Here is a 16,323-nt window from a genome sequence, read left to right as displayed (position 1 = left end):
GAAAAATCTGGGAGTTCTCTTTTTGATCAAATCTAATTCTGCAGATGAGAATTTCTCATGGGATTTCAAATGAATATCCCCCCTGTCTGGAGTAACAAAAGGCAGATCTCTTAAAGGAAACAAAGAAGCAGGTTTTGCATCTAGTGCCTCAGTTTCCCTTTCAAGCCTAGTGGGAGTCTTAGGTATTTCAGCACTTCCCTCTACTTGTTGACCAATAACATTTACATCAGCATGAGTAAGACCAGTAACAATACCTTTTCCATTAACAGTTGCATTAACAAGAGCTGCATAATAACATTTCTCCATAGTATCAATCTTTTCTTGTAACAATAGCATCATCTGTTTCATCTCAGAATCTCTAAGTATCATAGTAAAAATAACCTTGATCTTATACAGAATAGCAATGAAAATCCATTTAAACTTGTATGCACAACCAAAAACCAACAAAGCTACAGGCATGTAAGAACATACCTTTTGCATACTTAATTTCATCATCGGTTTTATCACATTCCAACCTAATAATTGATAACAAAATTCTAGGATGACAGTCAAGAACACATATGGTATCAGCATTAAATTTACATATATAGCTTCCATAATCCCCTGCAATATGATAACAGTCAAGCAGGAATAATGTGGGAATAGTATCTTATGTAACAGTGGCTCTGAAAAATTTCCAGCCCACTGTGAAAAACCAAGCCTCTGCTGAAGTGCTGAAGGGACAGATCCTCTCAGCTGTTAGTTTTGATTGACAGGTCTCCTCCAGTAACACCCTTAGAATTCTATAGCCTGTCAGTTCAAGGTTCCCTCTCAACTGCCTGTGAAAAATACTGACAACCAGGCTTCAAAGATCCCTTCAGGCCTTACCCAGAAACCAAACCAGGTTCAGCTTTCTGGCTTCTCCAAAACTTTAAGAGGGTGGTATAGGAGATGGGACCAGATGGTTAGGATAGGGCCAGTTTCAGAAGATTAACTGTGGTTTGGGAAAGCCAACAGAACCCAGCCAGGCAGAGCCTTGTCTGAGACTACACATACAGACCTCTCAGTAACAGGGATGGATGTTGTATTTATTATAACAGGGAAAAGTTAGAAGGAATTTGGATGACCCTGACACTAAATTCAACTACCTAAACCTCCCAGATCTAAATGTCCTGTCACTGGGAGTCTTCACAGAGTTTGAGCTACACTAATCCTCACCTCACTGACCTAAAGATCCCAGTCCCTAATCTAGATAAGTCTGCACTAAACCAACCTTCCCCCTTAGAGGTGTTGGAGGTAGTGGTCTTTGACAGTTTAGTAGGGCCCAGGGAGAGGTTCTGAATCCAAAGGAACCCAGACCTGATCTTACAGACAGATGCCATGTGGTTCAGAATCACCAGAAAACATAGTAGATAACAGCAGGACAGCAGGGCAGGATAGGGAATCAGGGTAGTATAGAGTAGTATCAACCAGTAAGGAAAAGCAGCCAGTCTCTCCAGGTCAAACCAGAGAAAGACAGCTCAAACCTCAGTTAATTGTCTGACCCCTACTTTTCCATTCTAGAATTCTCTCCCTGTTGGTCTCATGTCTCTGCAAACTTGCTCTAACCCTCTCTTCCTCATAACAAAAGATACATAATTTGAAGGGACCTTGGAAGTCATCTAGCCTAGCGCCCATTTTACAGATAATGAAACCCAAGTCCAGAGAATGGAAATTATTTATCCAAGATCACACAGATAGTAAGTAGTGGAGCTTAAAATTGACCATGGCTCTTCTGACTCCTACTGCAGTATATGGCATTGCCACTGCATGCAATTACATGCCACCACTGTGGCAGAATTTGGTTTTGAACTCAAGTCCTCTGCCCCCAGAGTCAGTACTTGTCCCCTCAAGCAAGTAGCAAACATTTCTCATAGGCTTCCTATGTGCTATTCAGCATGCCAGATGCAACACAAAGCAAAAGAAATGATCTCTGATACTTTCTTTGGGGAGTTGCAAAAGTGTATTTCTTTAAATATCTCAAAAAGAAATACAAGATTGTTAGAGAGGGAGAGGACAGTAGAAGTGAGGAGATAAGAAAAGACTTTGTCTAGGAAGGAGGTAGGGATGCAAAGGAGAGAGGGGAGGGTATTCAAAGCTCAGAGTCCCCTCCTCCACATTACCCACTGTCTTCTCTTTTGTCTTGGGATCAAGGAAGAAGCCAAAGAGACTGTATTCCAGACACTCTTAGTATTATAAGCTGCAAGTCCAATTCCCTCATTTTACCAATGGGAAAACTGAGGCCCAGAGAGGGGAAAAGACTTGTCCAAAGTCATCCAGTAACTTAAATGACAGAGCTTGGCTTAGACTCAATGACTTAAAACTCCCAACCTGATATGCCTTTATCACTGCTTCCTGTATATTCTGCTGCCCTTGAGAAAGGAATCCATCATTAATAATGGGAGGTCTTTTTTGCACTGATAAACCCAGTTCTGCTGACTTGTGTTAAGAGAGAAGGAGCGGGAAGAGAAAAAGAGAGAAACAGATGGAGTGATAAAAGCTAGACCCCAGAATATCTAAAAGACCTCTCTCCATTCCCCCTATCATGGACCACCAATATGGACAATTCCTCCAGCTTCCTCTAGAAAGCACAAAAGGGAATGGGGGTGGGGAATGGAGCTTTTGCTGCCATATTGCATTGCCCAACAGAAGGTTAGGGCGAAGTGATTTTGCCAACACTAGATGGCGCTCCTTTATCATAAAAGAATAGGAATTTAGCAGGAATGATGTATTCAGATGCAAGGCTCCTTAACCTTTTTTGTACCATGGATCCCTGTGGCAGTCTGATGAAGTCCAGGATGACAAAGGAAATCAAATTGTCAAATTACTATTATTTTTAAACTCTTACTTTCTGTCCTAGTGACAACTCTAAAATAGAAAGGTAAGGGTTAGGCAAACAGGGTTAATGGCTTGCCCAGAATTACACAGCGAGGATATGTCTGAGATAAATTTGAACCCAGGTCCTCCCAACTCCAGGCCTGGTGCTCTATCCACTGAGCCTCCCTAGTTGCCCCCAAATTTAACAAGTTCCTGGACCTCAGGTTAGGAACCTTGATTCAGTGTAAAAGAGATTTGAGAGATGAATGAAAGAATGAAAAGACAGATCACCTAGTCCCACCTCTACCCTCATTCTCCATTATGGATGAGGATACTGAGGCTCAGAGAGGAAAAGAGACCTGTCCAGAGTCTCTGGGGTAGTAAGTAGTAGAACTGGCCCAAGCTTCTCATGCATGGCTCTTTCCCCAGGAAAATACTGTTGTTTTTTGATATTTGGCCTGAGAGCTAGTACCAACCTATCTATTCCAATTCTTAGATTTTACAGATGAGTAAATAAAGCCCAGAGAGGGAAAGTTTCTTGATGAGGGGCACACAGTTTATGGCAGGATTAGGATTTGAACTAGATTCTCTTACTTCAAGTCCAATGCTTTTTTCTATTATACCAAGCTACCTGATCAGCTCAAAGCATATTATACCTTATTGTTTAGTCTAATTCCCCCACTTTACAGATGAGGAAACTGAGGCTTGGGAGGGTATCTTAAAAGCAGTTCTTATCCATTTTGCCATGCACCAAATGAATACCGAGTATTTACTGAGGACTTTTGAGACCATTTAAGCTCACCCCCATTTTACAGAAGATGATATTGAGGTCCAAAGAAGGTATACATAAATGACTTGACCAGGGTTACATGGCGACTTAGGGGCAGAAGTGAAGCTAGGACTTCTCAGGGCCACAGCTCCTTCCAAGTCTATGAGTTGGCATCTCCATGAAGAGAAACAGCCTAAGGCTAAAGTATTTGTGCCAACCACTCCAGGATCTTTGCCAAAAAAAAAAAAAAAACAAACAAACAGGGACCCAAAGAATCAGACACAACCAAACAGACTCAACAACAAAAAGCCTAAATGAGTTCTTCAGTCCACTACCTGTGTGACTTCTGGCCAAATTCCTTCCCTTTTCTGGGACTCAGTGTCCCCATTTATATGAACAGTGAAAGTCTTGGACTAGATGAACTCGATTTCATACCCTGTTCTGTTCTTGAAGATTTGCAGCACCCTCTGCCGGCACTGCCAACCAGAGATTTGAAACTCTGCCCAATGTGGAAGATATGATGACATCTGACCACAAGAGGTTAGCCTGGAGCAAAAAAAAGGGAGGAGGGGGATTCCCTGAACACTCATGCACCCCAAAAATCCTGATAGTAGTTTTTGTTTGTAAATTACATTTTCATTCATGTTAGCATAGTGTGGGATATGGGCTCCATGGATGGTTTTCTTCTTTCCTAGCTCCCTCTCTGGTTATGAGGAGAGAAGTGTTACCACCATAGTCAGAGAAGCCAGATGGGACAATACTGGACGTGTTGGAGCCAAGGATGGCACCCACCCAGAAACAAAAATTCGCTACAATGACTATCGAGTCATCACTCCAGACCCTGGCCTCCAGATGCCTCTGAAGGGCAGTAGAAAAGATTCCAGCTCCAGAAGGTAAGGGGTGAGTCAAGACTAGTGAATTCCAAAAGAAAGCTGAAATGCAAGTTTCAGGTACTTTTAGGTAGAAATCTTCTCCCAAGACTTGCTTCTTCCCACCCCAGTTGTAGCTGTATTTGCTCTCTATCATACTGGCCTTCTCACACAGCTCAAGGAAATAGAGGAGGGATGAGTCTCATTGGATGTTTATAGTGGGGTTTGGGGAGCCACAGGACCAAGACAGATCTGCTGAGGGTGATGGGGGGGAGGGCAGGTGATTTGGGAAGCTCATAAGATCAAAGGACTAGAACTAGAAAGGACCTCAGAGACCATATCATCTTCATTTTGCAAATGAAGAAATTGAGGCCCAGAGAGGCTAACTGATTTGCCCAGTGTTAGAGGTAGTTAGTGTCAGAGGTAGTATTTGAACCTAGTTTCCCAGTGCTCTTTCCATATTCATCAAAGTGAACTCTAGTAAGAATGCATAGGGTGTGGTGAGGGGCAGAAGGAAGTGGAGGGGGGTGGGAAAAGGCTATTGCTCATATGGAATAAAGACTTGAATTTCCAGAACTGGTGAGATCAGGGCCAGGCTCCAGTCCTTCAGGAAATAAGACTGAGGAAAGCTGGAAAATCAAACATATTTTTGAGGTAAATAGGGGCCAGTGATGAGAGATATGAGACATAGTATTTCCATGGGGAGTCAAAAAATGTTATTGTCTGTGGTGGAAAACTTGGGCACGTGAGAGCAAGAATGTGAATCCTACCGAAATAAGATGGGAGGACATTATGCCATTGTTTCTTTTACACTGATGGTATTGTTGCTGATGAATTCATCCCACCAGGTCAAACATTTGGGTTCTGAAGTAGGAATTCTGAAGCATTTGCAAGGACCCAGGCTCAACAAAGAAGGACAGGATTGGGGGGCCATCCACTGTCCTCTTGATAATGACAACATTCCACTGACTGGAGCCAAAAACCACTATCTCCCAGCTTATATGCTGAGCTTATTCACCAGACTTGGCTCCAAATAACTTCCGGCTGTTCCAGAATTTAAGTCCACCCTCAAAAGATGTCCCTGTAACCTTTTTAAGGAGATTCCAAAGAATGGACTACAGAGCCTAAAGACCTTTCCCATAGAGGTCACTAAAACTGAGAGTTAGTGCAGGCCTCCCCTTAACTTGCCCTGAAGGGGGCACTGCTACTGGAGTCAGTGTTTCTGTTTTGTTTGCTTATTAAGAAACCAGCCTCCTTATGTTAGTCACTTGGTGTTGCCCAGGGTTAGAGAACCATTACAGAAAACCCTCATGGCCTCCAAGGTAAAGGAAAGACATGAAGCAGTGATAAGTTCATTTTCCAGCAAAGTGGTCAAGTCAGTCAACAGTTGGCAGGCATTTATTTGTTAAGCACTTACTCTGTGCCATGCACCATGCTAAGCACCTTGCTAACATCAAAGCCATCTCAGATAGAATGAACCCCAGAATTTGATACTGAGAGGTTCCTGACTTCTTTTGGTGATACTTCCCTTTGCAGGTAACACATCTTGATGCCTGCCTTTGGGTGCCCAGGCTCTAGACAAAGTATAACTAAGCTTAATTGAGGTGATCAGACAGGCCATTTTATGCTGGTTCTGAATTTTCATCATTGCTCAGTTTCCCCATTTGCTGTAGAATCATTACCTGTATTGGTCTGACACTGGCATCCAGGAGCAACCCACACTCAACACAGGAAAGCTGTGAGCTTAGGGGTTATTGTTGCTGCTCCTGGTGCCCTGAGCAATGCTACTTGTATTCTCTCTGCTTAATGTCATATATAAAATCAGTCAAATAATGGATGTATTCTCATCTCTCAGATTGCTCTGAATATCCTTATGAGTTAGTGCCCCTTAGGAGAAGTGCTGATGCCCTTGGCCCATCTGTTTCTCAAAGCATCTCCCCTTTGATTCTGTTTCTTCTGCAACCTTGGCAGCTCAAGTGGTTCATTCTCCTTTCTATAAAGACAGTAGGCCTCTGTTTCTTCTTGCTGGTTCCCTGAGGCAGGGGAGGACCCTTCACCCTGGACAGGAGGGACAGCTTTCTCCCTAAGAGTAAATCTTTTGGTCTATTGCCCCAACTGTTCCTGTACAAGACCTTTCCAAGCTCTTACCAAGACTGTCACAAAAGATTTATAAATCCCTCAGGTAAAGCCCAGAGGACACGTTCCCTACAAAAGAAATGGTATTATTGTGACTGGGCAGCTACTATTATCTTAAAACCTCCAGAGAACCATCAGCTGAGGCTTTGACACTTTTGCCCCTGTGGAGCCTTGGAAGCCTGGCTTCTGTGCTCACTGTTACCTCTCCTCCTTTCTCAGGAGCGTCTCTACCTCAGGGGAAAGAACATCCATGGGTGGTACAGCTGCTAGCGCTCAAGACGGTGCCTCACTTTTGGACTGTGAACCATCTTCTAATGCTTCCAAGTAAGGAAAGAGAAAGCCTAGTCTGTGTCTCAACTGTCCTAGCATAGGGAAGGAAAAGAATTAGGCATTTGGGTTCCCCTGCTGGTTGCCTGAAGTGAAGCACCTTAGCTTCTCTTCTTGGCTGGGCCACTCCTTGGGAAGATCAGTGATGAATGCCCTTTGGTGACTTTACCCACTTGAAGGTCCATCCAAGTTCTGTGGGCCAAGCCCTCATCTGTGGGCTTGGTAGAAGCTTGTGATGGTCCCTCACAGTCTATTCCAGATAGAGAAGTTATACAAGAAAAGCCATGGCCTACAAAGTTGAGTGAACAATTTGAATACATAATAAAGTAGTCTTGGTGTAGATTTGGGCTGAAGTCATATAACTTGGCCTCCTCTAGAAAGAACTTTAATCTCTGGCTTGGCCTCAGTACCCAAGACCTCTCATCAGTTCTTTGGACCTCTATGATCCAGAGTAGGTCCAGACTCTCCAGTCTGGGCCCCTATTCATGGATCTTGATCTAAAACCTGACTTCCTCATTTTCCTTCTCACCCCACTGGAGATGAAATGTTGGGGCCTCACTGACAAAAGTATTTGACTTTTATTGGTATGTGGTACTTTCCAAGATGTGATGGCCCTGACATCATAAAAGTGCTTGTAGCCAAAGCTTCCAGAGAGAATGTCTATATTGTTTGCAAGCCCCCCTAGAAAGAAATGTACAGGCTCTTCAGAATAGAGTTGGCAAAAGGGGGGAATGTCTTCTGTCTGTCTCTCTTTTTTGGGGGTCCTCTGGCCTACATTTCTGTTCTTTGTCTCTTTCTGTAGCAAAAATATTCTCTTGGTGAAGGAGTATATGAATGTTCGAGAGCCACCATATGCTAGGCCTTCTATACGCTTAAACAAGTAAGAGAAAGTATCTTTTTCAGTTTCCTGGTTTCAGTCTACAGAACCCTTGTCTGGAATCTCGAGTGTCCTAAGAATGTACCAACCAGATATCTACCTTTTAACCACCCTTTAACCAGTCCCATGCCAAAAGGGTAACTTCCTACATGCCTTAGCTTGACACCATGCTTACACAATGTCTTCTCTCCAATCTGGCCACTTTGTTAATACACAAGTCAGATACATCCACCACTCCTGTACTCAATCATCTTCACTGACTCTCCATTGGCTTGAAGAATAAAATACAAGGACTTCTGCCTATCAGTCAAGGGCCTCCACAATCTAGCTGCATGTCCCCCATCTTGAAAAAAATAGACCAAATCTGTAGTCTACTGCTAATTGCCTCACATCCTACAAGTATCTATCAGTACTTTGATCTGGGTCCTTAGGAACTATTTAACCACTGGGTGTGGGTAACAGTCTTCCCCTGACATTTACCTGAGAATCCTAACACATGCCCCCTCAGCCTACTTCTTCTGAGCAGTGCCTTTTGATGGGGAAGGAGGGTAGAGCTAATTCATGAATAAATACATGAGACAGAGATATATAAATGTAGCCACCAATATCAACATAGTAATATTGCCCAAGGTGAAATGAAGACCTTTGGTGCCAGACTAACCTTGAAGGAGGCAGCTTAAGAAAACAAACTAATAACTCATTTTAAAGGAATGCACTGAAATATGCCTCTTCAGAGACTCAGAGCTGGATGGAATGTTGCCATCTATCTGGCATAGCAGGTGTTGGTTCTAATACTCAACACTTCAGCCAGCAGCTGTAAAACTAGACATTTACAGCCAAAGCTGTAAAACTGGGGAGAGCCAGCAAGTCCCATGCCCTCCAGTCAAAAGTTTCTGGGCCAACTCCTAACCATCTCTAAAGTGGGAAAGTAGGTAGACTGTGATCCTGGCACTGAGCCCACAACTGATGTAACAGATTCCAAACCATATGAAGCCAGTCAACCAAACTGGCATTGTCTGTCCATGCCCCTTGGCCATACACCAAGATATCCTCCTTCTTCCTAGGATGAGTGGTGGTGTTACCTGTACATATTGCTGCAAAGAGATCAGATCTGAGCCCAAAATTACTCTGGAGCACTTGGGCATCTGCTGCCATGAATATTGCTTCAAGGTAAGGATTGTTTTACAAAAAAAAGCACCAAACCCACTCCCCTCTTTCCCTATCCATCTTCCCTGTTGGGAAGGCATGGTAATTCTTCAAACTCCAGAAGTTATACAAAGCTGAGGCCCTTTATCTAACTGAAGTTGTCACTGGATATACCTAAGTAGATCCATAGGCTTTTTAGAACTTTCAGAACCAATAGCCATTAGATTCTGGTGGGCTCCCTGATTCAGAAGGAACCTTCAGGATCATCTAGGTATCTTCATTTTACAGAGAACGAGATGGAGGTCTAGAGAGGGGAAAGTCATATTGGCCATGAGTGAAAAAGATGCAACAGCACTAGAAAGTCAGCAAACATGAATCAAGGTCTGTGGCTTGGCTGCTTGTGGGGACTGTGGAGTGAAAGGCATGCATGGTCCCTGTTCTTGAGAAGCCAAGATTTCCCTACATATAAGGATCCTCTGAGTGCAGGATAGAATCCAGGAGAGACTGAAGGATTGATTGCTCCTGCATCCCCAACAAATGGCTTGGCCAAGTCACCAGACCTGCCATCACCTTGATTTGCCTCTCAGCCAGCCAGGGACTTTGCTCTCTATTTCATTCTTCCTCACAGTCATTGAGCCAAGACTCTTCCCCTCCCTCACAACCCAACCCCTTCACCTTCCTCATTTACAGCAAATGCCCTGGGCTCCTGCTTCTCTAAGAAGACTAAGGCCACCAGAGGGAAAGGCACTCAAGCTCCTCTTCTCCAACTATTTTTTTTCCTTACCTCTGCTCACAGATTATTTCAGGATATCTCTCATGCATCTTTCATTTCCCCTTGCCACTGGCCTCTTCCCATCTGCCTACATACATATTCAAGTTTCTCTCAAGCCTTCAACAGGCTTCTTTTGGCCCTTCCTGGTCATCCAGAAGTGTCCCAGCTCTTCACTTTCACTGCTTCACTTGCCCAAGCTTTGGTTGTAGAATGGATGCCTACACTTGCAAATAAGCCACCCACTGATCCCTTGCAGTTGAGTTTCCCTCGCCATTTGACTGAAACAGCTCTCATATCATTATTGACATCTGATCTGATTGCTAAACCGAGATCTTTGTTCAGTTCTGTTCCTCCTTACCTACTCTGTGGCTTTTGACCAGTTGATTCCTTCAATCTTCCTTGGGCTTCAGATACTAAACTCACTACACTCCTTTTCTTTTTCCTCTGCTGAATGTACTAGGAGGTGTACTGCTCAGTAGCCTGATGAGGCCAGGAGTGTGTAGCTGCTCTGAGGGGGACAGGCACCCCCAAATCCTCAGGCTATTGCATAGTGTCTCCATCACTTCTATAACATGGGGGTGGGGAGAGAACTTCCACCTTGGGGTCTAACTAGGGCAGTATGCAATGGGATTATATCCCTGAGCCCCAATATCTCTGCCTTCATTTCTTTCCCCTTCTCTCCTTCATAGTCAGTGGGCTCTAGCCTGGCTGTACTTACCAGCTTGGTGGAGGACCTATCAAAGCTTATGTGCTGGCACCGCCTACAGGAACCCAGGGTCAGCAGCAGTAGAGGCTATAAATGGCAGCTGCTTATTTTTACTAATAATGATATTTCATCCCTACTCCCTCCAAAAAAACAATTAGATTGTGGGAACACATTGGTATAAAGTTTTCATATAGAAAATACACCCATATAGACATAAACATATTTATTATATAGGCCAGCGTCAAAGTCAAGAAGATCTAGTTAATTCCAGCCTCTGACCCATACTAGGACAGAAAATAAAGGTTAAAAAAAATTTTTAAGAGTCTCTGATTCTTGTCCCTGCTGAGTTGTTAATTCAGTTATTATTAAATCAGAAATATTAAATCAGAACACTGATTATTAGTGTTATAGCCCATAGGGGTTCAAGGTATGCCCCCCCTCACTTATGGATTAGTGTTTTAATGAGCTGAGGTTTGAAAGTCAAGTTTTCTTGATTGCCAAAAATGAAATGTTAATGGTAGGGGTGATATTTTGGTGGGAGGTAGTCCAGCTTCTGGCCCCCATAGACTATATAAACCCATAAGTCACTCCTGAAGAGCAAGATGATTTGCTAGGGGTTTTTCCCATAAATAACCTTTGATGATGCCCAGAATATTTGGGAGTCCTTTTAGTCACAGAAGTCAACTGGGTTGTGAGAGCTTCAGGACACAGTTTGCACCAACTTCCAGATTCCTTTTCTGAGTCAAAAGTGACCCATCACCCCACAAATGGACTTCATATGATGTTCCCCTATGTTGTTCACTGTCTCAAGTGGACTAAAAAGAGGAAGGCTTCTAATGGTAGAGATGTCACACCAGCACCAACTACCTAATGGCTCCTGCCCATCCAGTCGATTTGATTCTGGTCCACTCTGTGCATTTTTACTTAGGGCTGGATTTCTACTAACCCCATAACCATTCTTCATCTCATTTGCAGTGTGGGATTTGTAAAAGGAAGATGGGCAATATGCTGGACCAGGTGTACATCCACAACGGAATTATTCACTGTGACCAGTGTTATTCAAGACTCTTCTAGGTGGGTCTGCCCCTCGCCTAGGGGTGGCATAACCATTCTTTGGGTCTAGAATATGAGGTTCTTTTGAGGTCATTTGGGAGGTACTTTGGATGCATGAATCATATATTATTAGTGTGGTTGTTCCCTCTGCTATAGATTGGGCCTTTTCATTCCTTGGTATTTGGGGCCATACATTCTCCCAAAAAAACCTACTCAGCCTTTCTTTTCCTTTTAGTAGCTTGGGACTACCAGTGTACCTGCCTACCAGGCTGTCCACAGGCTGTCATTCATTTGAAATAAATCTTACTATAAGGGGTTGATCCCCTGATTAACTTGATGAGCTTACAGAGTAGTAAGTCTTTGTCTATAATGGATTTTCTACTGGAGAGAGTAGGTATATATGCCCATTGGCACATACCTCATTAAAGATGAGTGATTAGGGATTACTTGCTTAGCTTATACTTTTATAGGTCAGGTTCCCCATCCCCCAACCCCCTTTGTGCTAGGTCTTTTTTTTTAAAGGGAGTCTTCATGACAGATTCCATTATTTTTGCCTTTTACCCTTTTTGGAGGATAGATCATAGAACTGCAGAGCTAAGTGCTCATATACACACACGCATACATATATAATACATATAATATTTTCAGATTTAACTACCTCCACTTTCCAATTTCAGATGTCTATACTGTAAAATGGGCAGCTAGTTGACACAGTAGATAGAGTGCCAGGCCTGGAGTCAGGAAGACTCTTCTTCTCGAGTTTAAATCTGGCCTCAGATACGCAATAGCTGTGTGACCCTAGGCAAGTCACTTAACCCTATTTGCCTCAATTTTCTTATCCGTAAAATGAGCAGGAGAAGAAATGTCAAATCATTCTAGTATCTCTGCCAAAAAAACCCTAAGTAGGATCACCAAGAGTTGGACATGACTGAACAACAAATAACAAAGCTGTAAAGTACTGATTACCAACATCCACTATTAAGAGTTGCTCAGTAGAACAGTCACACTATGAGAACAGTATTTAAATGGGGGAAGGCCCCCAGATATTTCTACTTGTGATGAGATAGTTCCTAATTCAAAGGAGTTTTATCTGAAGGACTCCTAGAATAGCCTTGGAATTATTGTCCTAAGAAATGCCATGTGTTCCTCCATGAAGCTATTTTAATTTCTCTTTGGGCATCCAACCACAAAATTTAGTGCAGTTTGTGTAATACAACTTTAAATAAAATACTAATATCTAGTATTTTTTAAGACATAATATTCATTCCATTTCAGTCCAGGCCCTTAGTGATGATTGGAGGAAGAAATGCCTTCCCCCCATCCCCATATTTCAGATCTCAGGCCTCCTTTTCTTTCCTTTTCTTATAGCCTCAATCAGCCTGCTAAGAGTCATCTTGAAGATGGACCCTTCTTCCTTAATCTCCAGTTCAACTGTTTCCTCTTATTACAGTTATTTCCTTCATCTCTTCAAATTTAACTCAGTTAAAAATGTGTTTTACAAAGATAATTAGCTCTATCTAGCTTTATATTGGCTTTGAGTTTTTTAATTGGTTTTTGTTTTTTTATTTATCCAGTTTTTATTTAGATTTAGCTTTTTGTGTTAACTATTTTTAATGAGCTGTGGTTTTTTTTATTTATCCAGTTTTTCATTAGGTTTAAATTTTTGTGTTACCCAGTTTTTAATTAGCTTTGGTTTTTTATTTATCCAGCTTTTTAGTAGATTTAGGTTTTTGTGTTATCTACTTTTTCATTAAAGTTCTTGATTTATCTAGTTTTTCTTTAGGTTTAAGTTTTTATTTATCTAGTTTTTATTTAGCTTTGGTTTTTTATTTATACAGTTTTTCATTAGGCTTGGGGTTTTTTGGTATTGTCCAGTTTTTATTCAAAGCTTTTTGTTTATATGGAGGCAGCTAGGTGGCTCAGAGGATTGAGAGCCAGACCTTAGAGACAGGAGGTCTTGGGTTCAAATTTGACCTCAGACACTTCCTGGATATATGACCCCGGGCAAGTCACTTAACCTCCATTGCCTAGCCCTTATATAGTATTAATTCTAAGATGGAAGGCAAGGGTTTAAAAAAAAGGTTTTGATTTATCCAATTTTTCATTAGGTTTATGTTTTTATGTTATACAGTTTTTACTAGGTTCATATTTTTTATTTATCCAGTTTTTCATTAGGCTTAAGTTTCAATTTATCTTGTTTTTAATTAGCTTTGGGTTTTTTTTTAATTTATCCAGCTTTTTCTTAGGTTTAGGTTTTTGTGTTATCTAGTTTTTCATAAGTTTGGATTTTTGTGTTATCCAGATTTTCACTAGCTCTGATTTTTATTTACCTGGCTTTTTCTTAGGTTTAGTTTTTTTGTTATCCATCTTTTTACTAGATTTAGGTTTTTGAATTGTCCAATTTTTCATTAGATTTAAGCTTTTTTTATTTATCTGGTTTTTCATTAAGTTTAGGCATTTATGTTATCCAGTTTTTTACTAGGTTTAAGTTTTTGATTTATCCAGTTTTTTGTTAGTTCTTTTTTAATTTATCCAGCTTTTCATTAGATTTAGTTTTTTATTTATCCAACTATTCATTAGGTTTAGGTTTTTGATTTATCCAGTTTTTCATTAGCTTTGGGTTTTTTGTTAGAGTAGATAGTTTGTAGGTGCAGAAACCTGGGGGTTTCTAGTAAGTTGGTGAAGGGAAGATAAGTGGGCAGGGTTGTACTTAGCTCAGGATAGGGATTTAGCTTTTAGGGTCCCAGATGTGGCAGCATACTTCCTTCTCCCCCACAATAAAGAAATAAAGCAGAGTATCCATTTGGAGGATTTTTTTAAACCTGGAAATGGGTAAGGTAGTTGGGGAAAAAAGGTTATTGTTGGAGGTTTAGGTCTGTGTCCATAAGAAAGAAGACTTGCAGTTACCGTGGAAGGGAATTTCTGAAGTAGCAGCCCATGTAGGCCAAAGTGTGGGGAATGTTGGTGTTTGGACCTCAACAGTCTCTATTCTCTTCAGACTCAGTGTACAAAGTATACAAAAGCCAGGATGGGGACTTATCCATTGCCATTAACAGTTTTGGGGACTGGCTATATCTGTTTCACTGTCACTTAGGAACCCCCTCATTTATTATGTTTGTTTTTTATTATATTTACTATGTTTCACTTGGAACTTTTCCCCTTTTATCTTATCACAATTTTAATAAATTTTCAGATTTTGGAATGCTGGCCTATGTCTCTAATTGTTGTACTACTTTTTTCTGTTATTGTTTTGTATTTTATGTTATATGAACATGAGAATATACACTGAATTTTATACATGAGAATATAATTGAGTTTTATACTTGAATATGTGTTAAGATGTAAATTCATTCACTCTAGATTCATTTTAAGCATCATCATCACCTCATCTTCAATTCTCAAGTTTTTCAGTGGGATTCAGATGGATTTTATGTTGTAGTGGAAAAAACTATTAGGATATAATCTCATCATCTGTTAACTCGCTGAAAACATCTTCAATAAAAATTCGAAAGTTCAGAGGACTATAGGAATATATACATCATCTCCTTCCCACCTGATTTTCATCTGCTGCTACATTTCTTTAGTTTGAAAACTTTTCATTCCATATAGATCAGAGATTATGACATCTCTGTATGATGGCATCTATAATGGACAGTGTTTGTTAGTTATTTAAGCACAAATCTTATGCCTGAACAATTATGAGTAATGGTTTGTTCCAAGATAATGATCTGGATTCAGTTCAATTTATTGGTTGATTCCTCCAGGATATTTTTAAATTTTCATTTATTTTCTTATTTTTTCTATATTGCATATTACTTAATTACATTATAATTTTTATATTCATTTTCTGACATTTTGCAATCCATGTGCTTTCCCATCCTCCACCTTTCTCCCCTCCTCAAGAAAGTAGATATTATATGTTGTATATATATTATCTTGTAATATATTTTTCCTTAATTATAATGTTGTGAAACAAGACATATAATGCTTACACTAGAGAAAAATCATGGAGAAAATAAAGCAAAAAGTGTTATATTTCAGTCTGCATTCAGATTTCATCTGTTCCTTGTATAGTGGTAGATATCCTTTTTTGTCTTGTGTCCATTAGAATTGTCCTGGATCCTTGCCTTATCAATAATACTTGTCATCGACAATTGATTATCATATGTTACTGTTGTTACTGCATACAATTTTCTCCTGTTTCTGCTCCCTTCACTTTGCATCAATTCATGTAAGTCTTTCCAGGTTTTTTTTGCGTGTGATCATCTTGTTTGTGATTTCTTATGATACAATCCTATTCCATTACAGTCATATACCACAACTTATTCCCTAATTGATGGACATCATTTTAATTTCCAAGGTTTTTGCCACCACAAAAAAGAGCTGCTATATTTTAGAAGATATAGTTTCTTTTCTTTTTCCCTTGATCATCTTAGAAAATAAAGCTAATACTGTTATTGCTGGGTCAAAAGGTATACATTGTTTTAAACTCTTTGAGTATAATTCCAGGTCGTTCTTCAAAATGATTGGATCAGTTCACAATTCCACCAACAATTTATGTGTCCCAATTTTCCACATCCCCTCCAAAATTTGTCATTTTGCTTTATGATATTTGCCAATATGATAGGTGTGAGATATCTCAAAGTTGTTTTGATCTGCATTTCTTTAATTAATAATGACAGAGCATTTTATATAGGTACATGTAAGTTTTTATTTCTTCATCTACAAACTGTCTTTTCATATCTTTTGAAAAATTATCAATTGGAGGATGACTTGTATTCTTATATATTTGCTAGAGTTCTCCATATATTTTAATTTTATTTTTTTTAACAT

General features: G+C 40.5%; 2 protein-coding genes across 2 annotated transcripts in view; both read left to right on the top strand.

The window, feature by feature from the left end:
• ZNF185 (zinc finger protein 185 with LIM domain) overlaps positions 1-11,511 on the top strand; it is a 47,180-nt gene extending 35,669 nt beyond the window's left edge. Inside the window, exons 15-20 of the mRNA XM_044682603.1 lie at positions 4,058-4,144; positions 4,300-4,497; positions 6,829-6,933; positions 7,739-7,816; positions 8,878-8,983; positions 11,413-11,511. Of these exons, the coding sequence (XP_044538538.1) occupies positions 4,058-4,144; positions 4,300-4,497; positions 6,829-6,933; positions 7,739-7,816; positions 8,878-8,983; positions 11,413-11,511 (673 nt within the window). The remainder of the gene's footprint in view (positions 1-4,057; positions 4,145-4,299; positions 4,498-6,828; positions 6,934-7,738; positions 7,817-8,877; positions 8,984-11,412) is intronic.
• Positions 1-16,323, top strand: part of LOC123253629 (zinc finger protein 208-like) — a 274,976-nt gene that overhangs the window by 190,958 nt on the left and 67,695 nt on the right. The gene's annotated exons all lie outside the window — the stretch shown is intronic.

Source organism: Gracilinanus agilis, chromosome X (genome assembly GCF_016433145.1).
Source record: "Gracilinanus agilis isolate LMUSP501 chromosome X, AgileGrace, whole genome shotgun sequence".
Classification (NCBI taxonomy): domain Eukaryota; kingdom Metazoa; phylum Chordata; class Mammalia; order Didelphimorphia; family Didelphidae; genus Gracilinanus; species Gracilinanus agilis.
Note: the sequence above shows the minus strand (reverse complement) of the source record. Positions and strands in the feature narration are given on the sequence as shown.